Source organism: Chlorocebus sabaeus, chromosome 12 (assembly GCF_047675955.1).
Source record: "Chlorocebus sabaeus isolate Y175 chromosome 12, mChlSab1.0.hap1, whole genome shotgun sequence".
NCBI classification, from domain to species: domain Eukaryota; kingdom Metazoa; phylum Chordata; class Mammalia; order Primates; family Cercopithecidae; genus Chlorocebus; species Chlorocebus sabaeus.
Genome location: NC_132915.1, coordinates 61,957,066 through 61,977,368, shown reverse-complemented (window position 1 = coordinate 61,977,368; position 20,303 = coordinate 61,957,066). Strand labels below are relative to the sequence as shown.

At 41.7% G+C, this 20,303-nt stretch overlaps 1 protein-coding gene and 1 pseudogene across 9 annotated transcripts in view; both read left to right on the top strand.

Annotated features, from left to right (window-relative positions):
- The window catches only part of APTX (aprataxin), a 49,133-nt gene that overhangs the window by 27,044 nt on the left and 1,786 nt on the right, over window positions 1–20,303 (top strand). For 4 of the 9 annotated variants that reach the window (XM_073021715.1, XM_073021714.1, XM_073021716.1 and 1 more), the window contains exons 2-7: window positions 4,288–4,424; window positions 6,043–6,093; window positions 6,330–6,628; window positions 8,142–8,201; window positions 9,560–9,786; window positions 19,812–19,915. In XM_073021715.1, coding sequence (XP_072877816.1) covers window positions 4,292–4,424; window positions 6,043–6,093; window positions 6,330–6,628; window positions 8,142–8,201; window positions 9,560–9,786; window positions 19,812–19,915 — 874 coding nt within the window. In that variant the 5' untranslated portion in view covers window positions 4,288–4,291. Of the gene's footprint in view, window positions 1–4,287; window positions 4,425–4,706; window positions 4,753–6,042; window positions 6,094–6,325; window positions 6,629–8,141; window positions 8,202–9,559; window positions 9,787–19,811; window positions 19,916–20,303 lie in introns of those variants that run through there. The other 5 variants (XM_007969017.3, XM_007969019.3, XM_073021719.1 and 2 more) reach the window with 4 other exon arrangements.
- On the top strand, window positions 9,795–16,035 carry LOC140712959 (transcription elongation factor A protein 1 pseudogene; annotated as a pseudogene).

Here is a 20,303-nt window from a genome sequence, read left to right as displayed (position 1 = left end):
AGCGAGACCCCGTCTCAAAAACAAAAACAAAAACAAAAAAAAACAAAAAGTAGCCAGGTGTGTTAGTGCACGCCTGTAATCCCAGCTGCTCAGGAGGCTGAGGCAGGAGAATCGCTTGAACCCATGAGGTGGAGTTTGCAGTGAGCCGAGACTGCCCCATTGCATTCCAGCCTGGGCAACAGCAAAACTCCATCTCAAAAAAAAAAAAAAAAAAGAAGAAGATATAGAGTTGAAAAATAGATAATTGGGATTTATCCACCTAGATGTGAGAATGGGTAGGATTGCCCAAAGACTAGAACAGAGCATTCCATCATGAGAAGAGCCATAGAAGGAAGGGAGAGAGAAGGCAGGAAGGAAACCTGGGATAATTATTACTCTCATGCAGAGTAAATAGCATTTGATAATTCACTTGTAAATATTTATTGTATGCCCGCTGTATGCCAAGTGTTAGATTAGGTGCTAGGGGTATACTGAAAAGCAAAAATGGGCATGACCACTGTTACAGAGTTCTCAGTTTATGGAGTTTTACAGGAGGAACTGGGTTGAAGATTCAGGAACGCCCATCCTCCTGCACTTGCCATATTGTAAAACACTCCATTCCTAGAAGTTGGAATTGGAGGCTGAAACGGTTGAAGTTATTATTTAAGGTTAGTTACATAACCATTGTGCAGTCACTGCTTCAGCTTCTCAGGAAGTAGTAAAAAGAAACACCATAACTTGAGAACTTTGGGGGAATAAAGTATCTGTATTGATGGAGGGCAGGAAGGGTAGTTCGTATTATCCTGCGTCTGTCAGCCACACTCTCTGCTGCCCACTGGATTCCTCTTCTGGCTTCTCTTATTGTCAGTGTAAGTAGTCAGTCACCACATATTTCCCAATGCCTGGTGAAGACATACTTCACTTCTCAGTCTGTTACCTGCTCATTCTTCAGTTTCCAGCAAGTGCAAACAGATGCCCCTTGGAACGCACAGCATTTGAAAGTGGGGCCTGCCCATAGCACCATCATCATTTGAGGCTCCAGGTTTAGGATTTTAGATTTATAGCTGCATCAATTCCTTCACAGAGACTTGCTGAATTGTCTTTTTGACCTCTCTGGCCCACGTTATATTAGCAGCCTCTTCACTAATCTCTGACTCTAGATTTCTCCATGGTAGGCTGCCTACACACAGCTGTTAAGTGTTCTTTGGATGCTGTTGTTTTACTGTGAAGCTCAAAACCTGGCAGCTGTCTCCTCTTGATGATGTTAAATGTGAACTTTTCAGCCTAGTATTCTTTCGACACCTCTGTCTTTTTTTGTGACTCACCGAGGCAGCTCCTGTGGTTCGGTCAACTAGATCTGCTTTTACCCCGACCTATGGCTTGCCATTGGCGAAATCTGTGCTGCCACTTACGCTTTTTAAAATGGAATGGCCCCGTCCACTCCATTTCTTCTTTATCAGTCCCCTTGGCTCCTAGCCGTCTCTAACTGGGAGGTTTCTGGAAACCTGTACTGGCTAATACAGGACTTTTTTACCTCCTTAGTGCTCATATACTCGCACTAAAGTCTTATTCATTTGAATTTGCATCTCCTCAGCTGTCATTTGCTCACTTTGCCTTGCATTGTCTTGTGTTTGCAGATGGAAATAAAACTGATTTTTGAAAATCAGGTTTCTTTTTTCTTTGCTTATGGACATGAAACTTGTGCAGAGGGCATAAGTGCTGCCTTGAGTGTAGGCAGGTTTCCAGGAGAAGCGTGTTAGAGGCTTGAGGACTGATAAGAGTCTGGAGTCTAGAGAGGCATCCTCTCTCTGCCCATAATTCCCTGTTTCACCTCATTGGGTGATCTCATCCTCTCTCTTTGCCTCAGCCTCTGTGACATGTTGATGCCTCTCAAATATATGCATTTAGTCCATTCCCCTCTCCTGAGCTTCATACCCATATATCATAGCTTGAGTCTTGGATCTTCCACAGGCAACTTAAACTAATTACATTTCAATATGAAATTGGTCCTCCTTTCTTCACCTTCCTTTTTATCTCCAAATTATGTCTCCTTGTGTATTTTTCATTTTGGTTAATGGGCATCTTCCAAATTAGAAGTCTTTGGTCAGTGTCTCTCTCTCTTTTTTTTTTTTTTCCCCTTGAGATGCAGTCTTGCTGTATCGCCCAGGCTGGAGTACAATGGTGCGATCTCGGCTCACTGCAACCTCCGCCTCCTGGGTTCCAGCGATTCTTCTGCCTCAGCCTCCCGGGTAGGTGGGACTACAGGCACCTGCCACCACTCCCGGCTAATTTTTGTATTTTTAGTAGAGACAGGGTTTTAGCATGTTGGCTAGGCTGGTCACAAACTCTTGACCGCGTGATCTGCCCACCTGAGACATTGTACCTGGCCAGTGTCTCCTTTTATTCCTTTGTCATTCCCCAAATGTCATCAGTAATTAAGTATGTCTTCCAGATTTCTCCTGGCTCTTCTTGCTCTCCATCCCCCTTGCTTCGGCCATTGTTGAGGCCTCATCTCTCTTCTGAATTTCTTGTCTTTCTCTTTTACTGATAGTCTACAACAAGCCATAAGGGTTGTTTTTCAAAAGAACGTCAACACTTCCATTGTTTGCAGGTTGTGTATTGCACAAAATTGCCACGTTCACACTTTAGAAATTGTAGGTTTGTGGCTGGGTGTGGTGGCTCATGCCTGTAATCCCAGCACTTTGGGAGGCCGAGGCAGGCAGATCACCTGAGGCCGGGAGTTCGAGACCAGCCTAACCAACATAGAGAAACCCCATCTCTACTAAAAATATAAAATTAGCCGAGCGTGGTAACACATGCCCGTAATCCCAGCTACTCGGGAGGCTGAGGCAGGAGAATCCCTTGAACCCAGGAGGCAGAGGTTGCTGTGAGCCAAGATTGCGCCATTGCACTCCAGCCTGGGCAAGAGTGAAACTCCGTCTCAGAAAAAAAAAAAGTTGCAGATTTGCATATTTATTATGACTGTCTTCTGGCAGATGGGAGTAAAATCTATTGTTCTAACATCAGTATGTTATGACAAGGAAGGAAAACCTATGACACATAAAGACACCTAAGCACTAGAGAACATCTTTTTTTTTTTTTTTTTTTTGTTGAGACAGAGTCTCACTTTGTCACCCAGACTGGAGTGCAGTGGCCGGATCTCAGCTCACTGCAAGCTCCGCCTCCCGGGTTCACGCCATTCTCCTGCCTCAGCCTCCCGAGTAGCTGGGACTACAGACGCCCGCCACCTCGCCCGGCTAGGTTTTTGTATTTTTAAGTAGAGACGGGGTTTCACCGTGTTAGCCAGGATGGTCTCGATCTCCTGACCTTGTGATCCGCCCGTCTCGGCCTCCCAAAGTGCTGGGATTACAGGCTTGAGCCACCGCGCCCGCCCTGAGAACATCTTTTTTATGTCCTTAGTTCTCTGGCAGGCAAACCCCTTCTCATCCTTTAAAACCACACATTAATATCCCTTCCTCGTGAAGCCTTTTAAAATATTCTCCACAAGAGTCAGTCAGTCCTTTTACTCGGCTAATGCCATATTTGGTTACTCTCTTCTTGTAGTGTTTATCACATTATACTGTAAATATTCGTGTATGATTCTATCTGTCCTACTGCACTCCGGGATCCTCAAGGACAGGGACAATGTCCCTATTTTATTCATCCTTTGACTTTCAATATGTAGCCTAATGTCCAGCACATATCAGTACATGTGTAATAGGCCAGGTGTGATGGCTCATGCTTATACTCCCAGCACTTTGGGAGGCCAAAGTGGGTGGATCACCTGAGGTCAGAAGTTTGAGACCAGCCTGGCCAACATGGTGAAACCCCATCTCCACTAAAAATACAAAAATTAGCCAGGTGTGGTGGCAGGTGCCTGTAATCCCAGCTACTCAGGAGGTCGAGGCAGGAGAATTGCTTGAACCTGGGAGGCGGAGGTTGCAGTGAGCCGAGATTGTGCTGCTGCATGCCAACCCGGGGGACAGAGCGAGACTCTATCTCTAAATAAATAAATAAATAAATAAATAAATAAATAAATAAATGTGTAATAAATATTTGAATTCTTAGCATGATTCAGGCAGGGAGGTAAATACTTGCTCACATTATCTCAGTTAATCTTCACAACAGCCTCCTGAGTCCCGTCATTATCATGGTTTATAGGTGAGAAAATTGAGACTAGGGTGGTGAAGTCACTTGCCTCAAGATAAACAGCTGGTAAATCACATGCATGGTGGCACTGGATGTGGTCCTGGAGGACTCGTGCTGGTGGATCTGTTTTTCTAGTGACTCTCTTGTTTTGTCCCTCAGACTGATGATGCGGGTGTGCTGGTTGGTGAGACAGGACAGCCGGCACCAGCGAATCAGACTTCCACATTTGGAAGCAGTTGTGATTGGGCGTGGCCCAGAGACCAAAATCACTGATAAGAAATGTTCTCGACAGCAAGGTAACTGGTCATAGAAATGTGGAGATTACTGTGTTTGGTTATGTGGGATAGTGATAACCAAAGATGCATATTTTCTGGGTGCTCTTGACGGAAAATCTGTTGTCTGCCAAAAATACTGCTCAGGGACTGAGCTCTTTTAGCCAACACCAGGGCCCTATTTATTCCTGATTCTGCCCTCCCAGTGTGGTAATGTTCAAGGCAGGGTGGGTGAAGGTTGGGAGCAGGCAAGTTCATCCTGTTACCATGGGATGGTGGAATTGAGTCCTGCCCTTCTTTCCCCAGGGACGTTGCTCAATGGGCAGCAAGATGTAAACTCTGGAGTCTACAGGTGAAACCATGTCTCTCCGAGAAGTAATGGGGTAGTGCCATCCTTTACATATTGCCTCACGCAGAGAGTAACATCTTTATGAGACAATGGCATCTAGCACTTGTCTTAGGGTTTAATAACATGAAAGTCCTTGCCCTCAGAAAAAAATCCTTACCATGTATCTTGTTTTTTCCTGTAAACATGCACACTGCTGCCTGGAGTGTGACTCCCCACAGCAAGGTTTCCCAAGGGTTCTGAACTTAGAGAGTTGGCATCTGCAGCACTGATTATGATCTTTTCTATATGAGTTAATCTAAGTGGAGGGATACAAAGCCATGCCTGAGCTGGGTAGGCCCAAGATGCAGAAGCAGCGGCTGCTTCTCTCTCTGTTCCCTTCCTCACAACAGCAACTGAAGGGGCATGTATGTGGCACCCTGTCCTCTCTGGGGAGCAGCTGTGGTGGTTCTTCTTTCCTCCCTGTTTCAACTCCAGATACTTTGTGCATTTATCAGAACAGGAATGCTTAATGTTACCACTTCTCACACATGCTCAGATTGTTCTGTCTCTGCAATCATCTTCCTAGAACATTCTTTCTACTCCTTCCACCCAAAGCCACCTGAGTTTCTGTCTTCCAGGAATGTGTCTTTTACTGTTTTCTCTTTTAAAGTCATCTGATAGTTTTTGTTTTTCCAAAATAATATTGGAAGCCAGATTTAATCCTTGGTCAAGAGTTTGTGTGAGAAATGGGTCTTTTTTTTCCTCCTGAGACAGGGTCTCAATCTGTTGCCCAGGCTGGAGTGTAATGGTGCGATCTTGACTCACTGCAACCTCCGCCTTCTGGGGCTCAAGTGATTCTCCCACCTCAGTCTCCCAAGTAGCTGGGGCTACAGGCACGTGCCACCTGGCTAATTTTTGTATTTTTTTTGTAGAGACGGGGTTTTGCCACGCTGCCCAGGCTGGGAGAAATGGGTCTTCTTTTCTGGCGGCAGAGTCTGTGATCATGAGCAGGCCAGGGGTTCTGGAATAGGGAAACTTGTGGGGATTAATTGAAGCTGCCTCATGGGGATCTTGGCAATAGCTAAGGGAATATGTATGCTGTTGGACATTTTATGGAAGGATTTAAACCTTTAGAAATTGGTGGGATTTGGAGCTCCAGCCACCTGCATAACAGGTGATTGCTAATAGGCCTTTAAGGAAACATCTGTGCAGCTGCCTCCTGTAGTGAAGCTTCATTGTTTTCTTTTGGGAAAATAGGAGCAAGTGCCTGGTTCTTTGTTGCATTTGTGTTTAACTTTTTCCAATCTCTTTTAGTACAGTTGAAAGCAGAGTGTAACAAGGGATATGTCAAGGTAAAGCAGGTAGGTGTATTTATAACTTGGAATTTTATACTTGATGATTTTCTTATGCTGTTGACTTTAGAGTGTCTGTGCCAGCCAGTGAAGGCTTCTCTGTCATGTATGGAAGTGATGGAGTAATATAGGTGAACATTAGGCAAGGTGCTTGGCATATAGTAAGTGGTTAATGTAGCAGTGGCTATCTTACTGTAGGTGCTGTTGCTGCTATTATAATTATTTTCTGATTATTTATCCCATAGGTAGGAGTCAATCCCACCAGCATTGACTCAGTCGTAATTGGGAAGGACCAAGAGGTGAAGCTGCAGCCTGGCCAGGTTCTCCACATGGTGAATGAACTTTATCCATATATTGTAGAGTTTGAGGAAGAGGCAAAGAACCCTGGCCTGGAAACACACAGGAAGAGAAAGAGATCAGGTGATAGTGATTCTATAGAAAGGGATGCTGCTCACGAAGCTGAGCCTGGGACAGGGCTGGAACCTGGGAGCAACCATAACCAATGCTCCGTGCCTCCAAAGAAGGGAAAAGATGCACCTATCAAAAAGGTGAGGGTAGTGTGATTGGTAGATGATGTGGAGAAGAAATGAAATATAATGACTGCTTAATTGTTTTGTACACTGTAAAGTTCAGAAATGTGTGAGGGGTTGTTAACCATGATGAAAGAGTCACTTGTTTGTGGCATGAAAATCATTTAGATGAATGTTCCTTTATGTGCTTTTTCTTAAATTCCTGAGGTAAGCCACTTGAAGGTAGAGCAATAATGACAGTGTGCACTTAACACTGAACAACTAAAATGGATCAGTTGTTTATGCATCTATAGAAGGTTTTCATAGATCATGTAATTCATATGCTGATGTCAAAGTGGAGAATTGGTCAGGCTGTAGTTGGAGTGAGAGAGGGCAAAGAAGGTATGACTCATACTCTGGCATTTCTCACCTTCATCTAGACAGCCAGCTGTGAATATAGGAAGGCTGGCTGGGTGCAGTGGTTCACGCCTGTAATCTCAGCACTTTGGGAAGCTGAGGCAGGCAGATCACTTGAGGGTCAGGAGTTTGAGATCTGTCTGGACAGCATTGTGAAACTCCATCTCTATTAAAAATACAAAAATTAGCTGGGTGTGGTGGTGCACGCACGCTTGTAATCCCAGCTACTCAGGAGGCTGAGGCAGAAGGATTGCTTGAACATGGGAGGCAGAGGTTGCAGTGAGCTTAGATGGTGCCACTGCACTCCAGCCTGGGCAACAGAGCAAGATTCCGTCTCAAAAAACAACAACAATAAAATATGGCTGGGTGTGCTGGCTCATGCCTTTGATCCCAGCACTTTGGGAGGCCGAGATGAGCAGATCACCTGAGGTCAGGAGTTCGAGATCAGCCTGACCAACATGGTGAAACCTCCTCTTTACTAAAAATCCAAAATTAGCTGGGCATAGTGGTGCACACCTATAATCCCAACAACTCCAGAGGCTGAGGCAGGGGAATCGCTTGAACCTGGGAAGCAGAGGTTGCAGTGAGCCGAGATCACGCCATTGTACTCCAGCCTGGGCAACAAGAGCGAAACTCTGTCTCAAAAAAAAAAAAAAAAAAAGAATATAGGGTCGGGTGTGGTGGCTCACGCCTGTAATCCCAGCACTTGGGGAGGTGGAGGCGGGTGGATCACCTGAGGTGAGGAGTTCAAGACCAGCCTGGCCAACCTGGTGAAACTCCATCTCTACTAAAAAATACAAAAATTAGCTGGGCGTGGTGGTGGGCACTTGTAATCCCAGCTGCTTGGGAGGCTGAGGCGGGAGAATCACTTCGGAGGCTGCAGTGAGCTGAGATCGTGCCACTGCACTCCAGCTTGGGTGAGACAGAGCGAGACTGTCTCAAAAAAAAAAAGAATATAGGAAGGCTATGGAGTGAAGTAAAGTCAAGTGAATCTTGTTTAATTCTCAAAAACTAAATTTATTTCCAAGTTTAGTTGTGCTGTCACACAGTATTAACTATTGCCAAATTTAATTATTGGCATCTATAATTTACATTGCTTGTTTTTTTTTGTTTTTGTTTTTGTTTTTTTTTTTAGGAATCACTGGGCCACTGGAGTCAAGGCTTGAAGATTTCTATGCAGGACCCCAAAATGCAGGTGAGAATACAATTTTGGAATTTCATTACCTTTCATGTTGTAAATGACTACTCCACAGAGGTCTTAATTACAAATGAAATCAAAGGATGTCAGTCTTTCCGAATGAGATTCATTTTATTGGGCTTTTCTGTGAGAACAAGAGGTTTTTCCCATTGGCAATAAAGTAGCAACTGGAATTGTTTGGAGAGAAAGCTAAGTTCTTCAAATGAATATCCCCTCTACCTTGTCCGTTTTAAACTTCTGGGTACTTTAAGGGAAGTTGTGTTAACCTTAGTATGGTTCCTTTCAGGGGAGCATCAGAGATAATATACTGTGACAGTGGTACTGTGCTGCCCTGGCATTAACAGTGAGACATCCCTGTAATCCCTGCACTTTGGGAGGCCGAGGTGGGAGGATCACCTGAGGTCCAGGAGTTTGAGATCAGCCTGACCAACATGGAGAAACTCCGTCTCTACTAACAATATAAAAAATTAGCTGGGCGTGGTGGCGCATGCCTGTAATCCCAGCTACTCGAGAGGCTGAGGCAGGAGAATTGCTTGAACCTGGAGGTGGAGATTGCGGTGAGCTGAGATCACGCCATTGCACTCCAGCCTGGGCAACAAGAGCGAAACTCCAGCCGAGACGGGTGGATCACGAGGTCAGGAGATCGAGACCATCCTGGCTAATACGGCAAAACCCCGTCTCTACTAAAAATACAAAAAACTAGCTGGGTGAGTTGGCGGGCACCTGTAATCCCAGCTACTCGGGAGGCTGAGGCAGGAGAATGGCGTGAACCCAGGAGGCGGAGCTTGCAGTGAGCTGAGATCCGGCCACTGCACTCCAGCCTGGGCGACAGAGCGAGACTCCGTCTCAAAAAAAAAAAAAAAAACAAAAAAACCAAAAAAAAAAACAAGCATCATCCTTGAGGAGCCTTTGAGTTACACTTCAGTTACATTCCTGGTTGACAAGGGGCAGGTCTAATAGGGCTCACTGGAACCCATGTGTATGTGTCACACAGTCTACCATGTTGGAGTGGAGAAGGATGCTTTTGAATTTATGCCTACAGAGATTTTACATCAGATCCTTGGGAACTATTTTGTACTATGCATCTTCTGTGTATTCTGTGTAGTGTGGTGGTTGAAAACAGACTCTGGAGTCAGCTAGATCTGAGTTGAAATCCTAGATTTCCCTCTTAGGAACTATGACTTGTGCAAGACACTCAACCTATTTGAATCTCAGTGCTCTCGTCTCTCAAAACTGGGCTACTAAAACTATTTGCACAAGACTGTGAGAATTAAGTGACTTAGAGAATATAACAACCAGGCACACAGAAGATTCTTAGTAGATGTCTGCTTCCTTCTCTTGTGTCCCTCTGCTAGGTTTACAAAGATGAGCAGGTGGTGGTAATAAAGGATAAATACCCGAAGGCCCGTTACCATTGGCTGGTCTTACCATGGACCGCCATTTCCAGTCTGAAGGCTGTGACCAGGGAGCACCTTGAACTCCTCAAGCATATGCACACTGTGGGGGAAAAGGTGATTGTAGATTTTGCTGGGTCCAGCAAACTCCGCTTCCGATTGGGCTACCACGCCATTCCGAGTATGAGGTAAGCCATGTGGGTAGTGCTGCTGGCTCCTGGTTCTGTCCAGGTGGGCAGATAGATTAACCCTGGGCTTGCTGAAGGTGCTGATTGCACTGAGGCCCAGGGAAGTGGGATGGAGTTTTTCCAAAGCAGGTGGGCTGAAGCCTCCATCTCTCTGCCTGACTTGCATGCAAGCTTTGAGTTCCAACTTCTGCCTATAATTCAGTTACATTTGGTTCTTTGTTCCTCTCAAAATATAAACCTTCGAGAGCCTAATACATGAACTAGATGAAGCAGCTTCGTTATCCTCAGATGAAGAATTGTGGTCAGTGGCTTTTATCAGATTCTTCAAAAGCATCTGTAACCCCAGAATGATTAAGGACCATTACTCTGAAGGAAACAAACATCATAGACTTCTGTAATGACAGCTTAGTAGATGCAGGATTTGAAAATAAAATGAGAGAAAAGTGTAGAATCTGTTTTCGTATGGCTTATGCCCGGAAGGATTCAGAAAGGAATGATTGATTTCTTTCAAAGGATACAAGCAAGGTGGATCTCCGTGATTCCTTTGATTTAAGCAATAAGATGATGAGTCTAGATTTTAGAGTTTTTATTTTGTTTTTTTTAAAAACTGTGATAGAATATACATAACAAAATTTACATTTTAGTCATCTTTAAGTGTACAATTCATTGGCATTACTATATTCATATTGCTATGCAGCTATTATTACCATCCATCTCCAGAACTGTTTTCTCTTCCCAAACTGAAACTCTGTACCTTAAATAATAACTCTCCATTTCCTCCTCCCACTCGTGGCAACCACCATTGTACTTTCCTTCCCTGTGAATTTGACTACTCTAGGTACCTCATATTGGTACCTACATACAGGGACATACTTGTCCTTTTGTGACTGGCTTATTTTAGTTAGCATAATGTCTTCAAGGCTCATCCATGTTGTAGCATGTGACAGGATTTTCTCTGCTTATTTATTTATTTTTTTTAACTACCAACACTCACATTTTATTTAGGTAAATAATTATGACTTAGGTTACTGGCCACTTTAACCAAATGAAATCTTTGTGCCAGATTTTTCCCTAGTCAGTACTGATTCTTTTAAATTGAGGCATAACTTACAATAAAGTGCATAATAAGATGCATAGTTTGATCAGTTTTCATAAGTGCGTACAATCTTGCCACTATCATTCTGATTAAGATACAGAAGATGTCTATCTTTTCATCCCAGAAAGTTCCCTTGTACCCCTTTCCAGTCAATCCTCCCTCAAGCATTGCTTTTATTTCCTTAAGCATAGATAGTTTTTGTCTCTTCTAGAGCTACCACGTATAAATGGAATCATACATTGCATACTCTTTTTTGGTCTGGCTTTTTTGGGTCACCATAATTTTGAGATTCATGTGTGTTATTATGTGTATCATGGACATATGTACTTTATTTTATTTTTTCCCCTTGAGTAAATATTTAGGGATCCCAGCCTGGGCAACATGGCAAAACCTGTCTCTACAAAAAGTACAAAAAATTAGCCGGGGGTGGTGGTACACACCTGCTCCTTGGGAGGTTGAGGTGGAAGGATCACTTGAGCCCAGGAGGTTGAGGCTGCAGTGAGCTATGGTTGCGCCACTGTACTCCAGCCTGGGCAACAGAGTGAGACTCTGTCTCAAAAAAGAAGAAGAAGAAAAAAAAAGAATAAATATTTGGAGATGGAATTGTTAGGTCATAGGGTGGATGTATGCTGTACCTCACTTTAAAAATATATTTGTACTGTTAAAGCCTGATTTGAAAATTTAGGAGGGAAAGTCACCCACAATCCTGTTTCCCTAATACAGAGCCCCTAACAGAGCCCTTGGCCACTGAGCCCTTTTCACATAGTGATGATGATGCCCTTACCTTTTTCATACAGTGAATGTTGTCATGCTATGGAGAATGCTTACAGCAAGAGCTGTGGTAGGTATACATGGGAGGCAAATTGAGCCAATAAGCAAAGTTGCTATTTATATACCCTTTTATATTACTCTGTATGATGTAATTTTGAATAAATGAACATGTTAGAAAGGAAAAGGTGATAAGTAAATTTATTTTTCCTAGTGTAAAAGTAGTGTTTTCAATTAAGAAAATATAAAAAATTAAGTATGAAAAAGAAGAAAGACCTTCCATAATACTAACTGTAGATAACTATAGACCTTATTTTAGATAACTAAACTACAGACCTTATTTGAATTTCACCAATTTTTCCTGTATTGTTCTTTTTCTACTCCAGAATCCAATCTCACATTTCATTTATTTGTTCTCGTCTTAGTCTCCCTCAATCTGTGACAATTCCTACTTTCCTGGCTTTTATGACCTTGACACTTTTGATGAGTACTGGCTAATTGTCTTTAGGATGTCTTTTAATATGGGTTTGTCTAGTTTTTTTTTTCATGATTAGGTTGACGTTATCCATTTTTTAAATCACTGAAGTGATATTTCTGATTGTGTCCTTCTCAATATATCATGGGGGTGGCATGATGTTGAGATCGTTTATTACTGGTCATGTTAACCCTGATCATTTTGTTAAGGTGGTGTCCGCCAGGTTTCCACCTTCAAAATTGACTTTTTTTTTTTTTTTTTTTAATTCATGAATATTTTGGGTTAGATAATTTGAGACTATGCTACTATGTCTCCTCAAACTTGCACCCAATGATTTTAGCATCTACTGGTTCATCTTGCCTGTAATAGTTATTGTATTGGTATTTACTCTATAGTGACTTTATACTTCCTTCACCTAACTTACTGGTTGAAATTATTCTGTGTGAACGAGCTGTTCTGTCTTTCTCATTAGTTCTTTATTCAATCATTTAATTGTATGGACTCATGGATGTTTATTCTATACGTTATAATTCAATACTATAATTATTTTGTTGCTCAAATTGTTCAGCTTTGGTTATTGAAAGCCCGTTTAGGTCAGCTCTTGTATGACTTTGATATGCCTTCAACATCTTTTGGGCAATTTATTTTCTGGCCCCACAAGATGTTCCAGGCTTATCTGGGATGAACCACTTCTCCAAAGAGCCCTAGGTCTTGGGCACTAGGTTTCTGTGAAAGAAGTGGTTGATTCCAGGGTGTCCTTGCATCTAGGTCCTCTCAGCCAATAGAGCCAGAAATGCCTGTATGAATCCTAACCCATACACACACACACAGCTCTATAATTCTGTGTTTTTTTTGCCTTTATTTGTATGTGGAAAACCATGAGTTCATACTGATAGCTCTGACACCATTCCAACTCTGTAAGTTTCATTCTTGTTTCCCTTTTTCCTTTTTTGTAACTGCTTTCTCCAACAGTGAGAAACCTGGCTCTCATTAGTTAAAATAAACTCATTTACTTGTTCAGTCCTGGTGTACCCATAAAATAGTCTCAGGATTCTTAACCCATACCCCTGTGAGAAAGATATTTACTAACTAGAGTACAGTACTTGCCTATAGTTCTTTTTGTTTTTAGCCTTACCGTATCTAGTCAAAACACTGTTCTCCAAAGCTAGGTTAGCTACTGTATTTTCTTCCTCAGCCCCTTTAGTGTGGTTTCCTCATTCATTTGTAATACAGCTATGTGTATTTATTAGTGCTTGTATTTCATTTTGGATTCTGCACACATGTTGATTGATTTTGATTATTTATTGGGAGAATGTGAAATATTACTGATTTTAAGAGTGAAAACTGTTATACAAAAAGGCATTCTACTTGGTTTAACAAGTCCAAAAGAGAATTCCTGATTTTCTTCCCCAAACCTGCTTTTTCACCTAACCTTCTTTATCTCAGTAAGTAACACCATCCCAAAGCAACAGGCAGCCCATTAATAAGTTGTTTGTTCTATTCCAAAGTGCATTCAAAGTAGGATTGCTTGTTGCCATCTCATCTGCTACAGCTCAGCTCTAGGGTAGGCTGTGATTTTCTGGGCTAGACTGCTATAGCACCTCCTTAACTGGTTTATCCCTATCTGTCCTTTCTTCACACAATAGTCAGAGTGATCTTTTAAACATGTAAATCAGGTTGCCCCATGGGCTTGGTTTGTGAGAAAGGGCCTGGTCCAGTCTGTCAGGACTACGGAGACTTGTTTCTTGCCATCCTTTCCACCTTGGGTTTACATACTTCTCACCTCCATCTGGCTGGGTGTGGGGAAGACCTGCCAGAGCCACAGAAGACAAGGTCGTTCCCATGGCCAACTAAATGGACAAGATGGTGCAGAAGAATACAGCTGGTGCATTGGATTTGCCAAAGGAGCTTAAAAATATTCCCATGACCTCGGAATTATTACAGCCCAGAGAAGAATCAGAATATCAGTTAATGCTAATGGCAAGCAGCATAAAGATGAAGAAGTTGTATCTTCAACAGTCTGTCATGAAATCTGGGAAAAAGTTACTATCAACCAAAAAAGACCCTGAAGAAAAGAAAAAAGAACCTGTAGTAACATTGCAGAATAGCCCTGAAGCGAGAGAAGAAAGTAGCTCCGGTGGCAATGCAAGCAGCAGAAAGGGTGAGACAAATGCTCTAGATACTCGTGTTTCATCCTTTATTCAGGAATGAAGCACTTCTGACTCTGCTTGGTTAAAGTGTTGGGAGGTGCTTGCTGCAGCTCTCCGAACAGGAGATGGCTACGCTGCTATTGGAACTGGTGAGGAAGAATTAGGATCTCAAATTGAGGAGGCTGCATATCAAGAAATTAAGGAATATAGATACAAAATGCAAAGGTAGAGTATGAAGTAGGATATCAAATCTTAAAGAGCAAAGAATCCAAATTTAAGGGAAAATGTACCATGTGAGAATATTCCTAGTGTCTTATTTGCTAGAATGATGGCACAGGAAATGGCCAGTGATGGGCTCAGAGAGATATGGAAAAACTTGACCAAAGAAGCCATCAGAGAGCATTAGGTGGCCAAGGCAGGTGGAACCCAGAGTGGCTTGTTCACGTATACAGATATAGTGCTGATGGACTGATAACATTTGTTGTCTGTAATGAATGTGGACGTCGGTGGAAGTTCTGTTGAGCTGGAATAACTACCAAAATATCTGGACTATTTAGAAATTAGATTTTGTATGTTCATTGCAGCACTATTCACAGTAGCAAAGACTTGGAATCAACCATGATTGATGCCCATCAGTGGTAGACTAGATGAATAAAATGTGGTACATATACACCATGGAATACTACACAGCCATAGAAAAGAACGAGAACATGTCCTTTGCAGCAACATGGATGGAGCTGGAGGCTGTTATCCTAAGTGAACAAATACAGGAGCAGAAAACCAAATACCACGTGTTCTCTCATTTGTAAACGGGAGCTAAATACAGAGCACACATGGAGACAAAGCAGGGAACAACCAACACTAGGGCCTATTTGACAGTGGAGGGAGGGAGGTTGGGGAGGATTGAAAAACTACCTATTGGGTACTATGCTTATTACCTGGGTGGCAAAATAATCTATATAGCAAACTCCTGTGACATACAATTTACCTATATAACAAATCTGCACTTGTACCCCTGAACCTAAAAGTTTTAAAAAGTTACCTATATTAAATATATTAATGATAGGAAAAAAAGGGAACCAATTTGGTAGGTAGCGAAACATAAGTTATATCCAAAAAAATATGCTTTTAGCAGTGTGATGGGACAGAAGCCCAATCATAGTAAATGGATCAAAAAGTGAGTATCAACAATAGAGCTTTAGGGTTTGCGTATCACCAGTGTAAGAAAGTGGATCATGAAAGTAGAGTCAGCAGAAACAGTGCTAATCTGGCTTGTAGTTAAGGGAGAATTGTAGCTTTTTCCTGTGCCGCTCTCCTATCCCCCACCATGGATATTAAAGGTAGGAGGATACTTACCATAAATGTTTATGGGACAGATGATACCTCATTTAAAAATCTGCTAGCTATTATCGATCAGAAATTGCACTTGAGCTTTATTTTTTTCATTTCGTCATCTTAGCAACCCTGTAAAGTAGGTATCTTCACTTCCATTTCACAGATATGGTTGTTGGGGCTTAGAAAATGATAACCCCAAATAAAGGCCTCAGAAGCAAAGCTTCTCCTTGACCTTCTCCTGCCCCCTGTGTCTTGCCCCTCATTCTCCCCCTAAGCAAGCCATAGAAACTATAATTCCTCTTTCTCAAGGCAGGTTGTAGAAACTAGAACCTTTCTTCCTCAAAGCCAACCAAAAAACCCAAAACATTACTCTAACTTTCTTTTCTATGTAGACCTGGCTATAAAGAAATTCTCTGATCTACTTTGTTTGATAGTAGGTCATAAGACTGCCATTCGCATACCTGGGAAGAAGGAATGCTGCACAAAGAGGTTAAGAAGAATCTGGACAGACAGGCCTTGCTGGGTTTCCCCACTCAGTCTATTCTCATTAAGTCGTATACCCTTTTGAAGGAATAATGGTTCTACAGAGGCTTTTCATTCTTCAACAAACCCAAGTGTAAAAATGGATAGTTTTCCCTGTATCTTTACATCTTCATTTGGAAGACTCCTGTGTCACATAAAGCTTGGATTAAATAAATTTGTTATGCTTTTCAAAAAACAAAAAAAAGATGGATTTTGTAATTAGATTTAAAACTAGGCCAAGCAACTAGTTTTCCTATAAATTCTATTTTTAAAGCAGCACACTTGGGTTAGTCCTTGTTTTTGACCCAACGCCCCTTCTTTAAATACTTTCTTATATTGGAGACCATATGATAATTGTATGGTATCTGTTTCAGTTTTTTTTTTTTTTTTCATTTTTTATCTTTTCTTTTTCTTTTTTGAGACAGAGTCTTGCTCTGTCGCCCAGACTGGAGTTCAGTGGTGCAGTCTCGTCTCCCTGAAACCTCTGCCTCCCGGGTTCAAGCTAGTCTCATGCCTCAGCTCTCTGAGTAGCTGGGATTACAGGCATGCGCCACCATGCCCAGCTAATTTTTGTATTTTTAGTAGAGATGGGGTTTTGTCATATTGGCCAGGCTGGTCTTGAACTCCTGGCCTCAAATGATCCACCTGCCTTGGCCCCCCCCCAAGTGCTAGGATTACAGGCGTGAGCCACTGCACCCAGCTTTCTTTCCCCCTGTTTTTATAAATGGATTTTTTTTTTTCTCATTTTTTGTTTTTGCTTTTGTTTTAAGAGATGGAAGTCTCACTCTGTCTACCGGTCTGGACAGTGTCAAGATGATAGCTCACCGTGGCCTTGAACTCCTAGGCTCCAGGTATCCTTTTGCCTCAGCCTCCCGAGTAGCTGGGGCTATGGGTGCGCCACCATGCCTGGCTAATTAAAACAATTTTTTAGAGATGAGGGTCTCACTGTGTTGCCCAGGCCAATGTTGAACTCCTGACCTCAAGTGATCCACCTGTCTCAGCCTCCTGAGTAGCTGGGATTATAGGTACAAGCCACATGCTTGGGTCATTTTTATAAATTGATATGAAACTTTTATCAATTAAAATTCTGGTAATTTATTTTTATCTCTTTCTTAAGTGAAAATGTACCTTGACTTTTTTTTTTTAACAGTTTGAAACATATGCAGTAGAAATTCTCTGTTAATACATAAATGGAAATTACATTTTTTTTCCATATTGGCATGTATCTACAAATATTAAAGGAAAAGGTAATACGATTTTAGATTTAACAAATATGGTGTATATTCAAATAATACTTGACCAGCTTATCTAAATTGTACATAATATTTGAACTAGCATATGAATTTGATTTTAATTATGTTCACAGGACTGGGATAATTAGATATTACTTTGCATCTGTAACTGTAATCATTTCTTGCAATTTCTTGTGCAGGTGTATTATACTTAATAGATTTTACTTTTGGAAATATGACTGTTGAAATTAGCTTAGCTTTGTTTATTTACTGTTTGACTTTGTATTTTCATTTTGGAGAAGAACACTGTTTTAGTTTAGGAGACTTTTCAAGAGTGAAAGCTTCTGATGATTTTTTTCCCTCATGGGAAGAAATACTGGAAATAAAATGTTAGTATAATGCAGTTATTGTAAACAGCCTATGACTTGATTTTGATTTGGAAACCTATACTGACCAGGTATTAAGCTTAAGGATTGTATAAATCATTAAAGCTGTGGTCTTTTCATATGGAGGTTGATAGATAATTTTTTTGTCTTGAGTCTTATTTGGTGACTTTCTGTTCATGTAATTCATCATGTGTGAATAAGGTTGTTGAACAAACTGAACACATGGGCTATAACAAGTAGTTTTTAAAAATTTTTTATTATTATACTCTTAAGTTCTAGGGTAGATGTGCACAACATGCAGGTTTAATATATAGGTATACATGTGCCATGTTGTTTTGCTGCGCCCATCAACTCATCATTTACATTAGGTATTTCTCCTAATGCTATCCCTCCCCGAGCCCCCCACCCCACCGACAGGCCCCGGTATGTGATGTTCCCCACCGTGTGTCCAAGTGATCTCATTGTTCAGTTCCCCCATATGAGTGAGAACATGTGGTGTTCTGATGGTTATAGCAAGTAGTTTTATAGTACAGATAGTTTATAGCAAGTAGTTTTATAGTACAGATCTTTCCATTACATTTTATTGTTTAAACAAAACAAAATTTGTTTTTCTGTTAGGAATAAGAAAAAAATGGTTTTTATATAGGTTCTTAGGGTACACTTGCAGTACACTTACCGGCCACTGCTGCAAAGTCTACATTTTGTTGTGCTGAATCTGCATTCTATCAGATACCTATGGAAAGACCTCAGTATATGCTTTGCAGTCTGCTTTGCTCCCCTTTTCCAGTTTCCTGTTGCAAATCATTTTGATGTAATACAGAAAACAACATTTGAATATCTACATGAAGAATTGACCCACCAGTATCAGCCCACCTCTACTTTGTCAGTTCATAGTGAAATCTTTTATCATTTCAAAAATAAAGTGCATTTTCTTTTTTCTTTTTTTTTGAGACGGAGTGTAACTTTGTCACCCAGGTTGGAGTGCAGTGGCACGATCTCAGCTCACTGCAACCTCCGCCTCCTAGGTTCAAGTGATTCTCCTGCCTCAGCCTCCTGAGTAGCTGGGATTACAGGTGCCTGCCACCACGCCCAGTTAGTTTTTTGTATTTTTAGTAGTTAGTTTCACCATGTTGGTCAGGCTGGTCTTGAACTCCTGACCTCAAGTGATCCACCTGCCTTGGCCTCCCAAAGTGCTGGGATTACAGGCGTGAGCCATCGCACCTGGTCGCATTTTCAAAAGAATGAATTTAAGAATAATAAAATTAAAATAGGCCCACTTTTAAATTGTAGTCCATTTTAAAATTTGTCATTCAAATTTTTTGTTGTTAAAAATATATATATAAATCAGATAATAGCACTCTTTGGCTGAAAATCCTTCAAGAGCTTCCCAGTAGATTCAGAATAGAATGCAAACCCCTTGTTGGCCTTTAAGAGTCTTTATGACCTGGCTTCTGCCTCGTGTCTGCTGCTTGGCTGCAACAATTCAGGCCATACATTTGGGCCATATTACCTTTTTTGTGTTTCTTGGTTGCACTGAGATTTTCCTCATCTCAGGGTCCCTGCTCTTGGCCTCCTCACTTTCTGAGACACTCTTCCCACAGACCTTGCTTGCCTGGCTGCTGTCTCAGTTCAAATCACTTCCTGGGAGATGCTTTCCCTGAACACTGTTAACTAAAGAGGCAGCTTCTACTCCCGGGCACTCTATCCCATTTTCCTTATTTTTTCTTGGCAATGTTAATTCTTTAAGTTTTTGTTGTTGTTTGCTTATTATTTGTCTTTCCTTATTAGCATACAATTTCTATAAGGACAGAGGCTTTTCCCATTTTGTTTCTTGCTAAAGTCTCAGTGCCTGTACCTACTTATTGGCCATAGTACCTACTTATTGAGCATTAAATATTCTTAAGTAAATGAATGAATCAATTGAATTAAATGGACATACTATCAATTCAATCGTATGAATATTCAAAGAGTATGAATACAATGTACTCATACTCTTTGTCCTTTTGATTAAGCCATAGTTGTTAAAGAGTTTAATGCTCAGTTTTTTTTTCTTTCAACTAGCCATGTACATCTTCATGTGATCAGCCAGGATTTTGATTCTCCTTGCCTTAAAAACAAAAAACATTGGAATTCTTTCAATACAGAATACTTCCTAGAATCACAAGGTAAACAGTGTTGCTTGGTTTTCACATTTGTTTCATTTTCTGAGCTGTTCTTATATTTGATTTGGTTGTTTCCCTGAGTAACAACCTGACCTCAAAAACCTATGTACAACTTTGTGTTCCCTACAAAGCGAGCCCTGTGCCGGGCGCAGTGGCTCAAGCCTGTAATCCCAGCACTTTGGGAGGCCGAGACGGGCGGATCACGAGGTCAGGAGATCGAGACCATCCGGGCTAACACGAGACCATCCTGGCTAACACGTCTCTACTAAAAAATACAAAAAACTAGCCGGGCGAGGTGGCGGGTGCCTGTAGTCCCAGCTACTCGGAAGGCTGAGGCAGGAGAATGGCGCAGACCTGGGAGGCAGAGCTTGCAGTGAGCTGAGATCCGGCC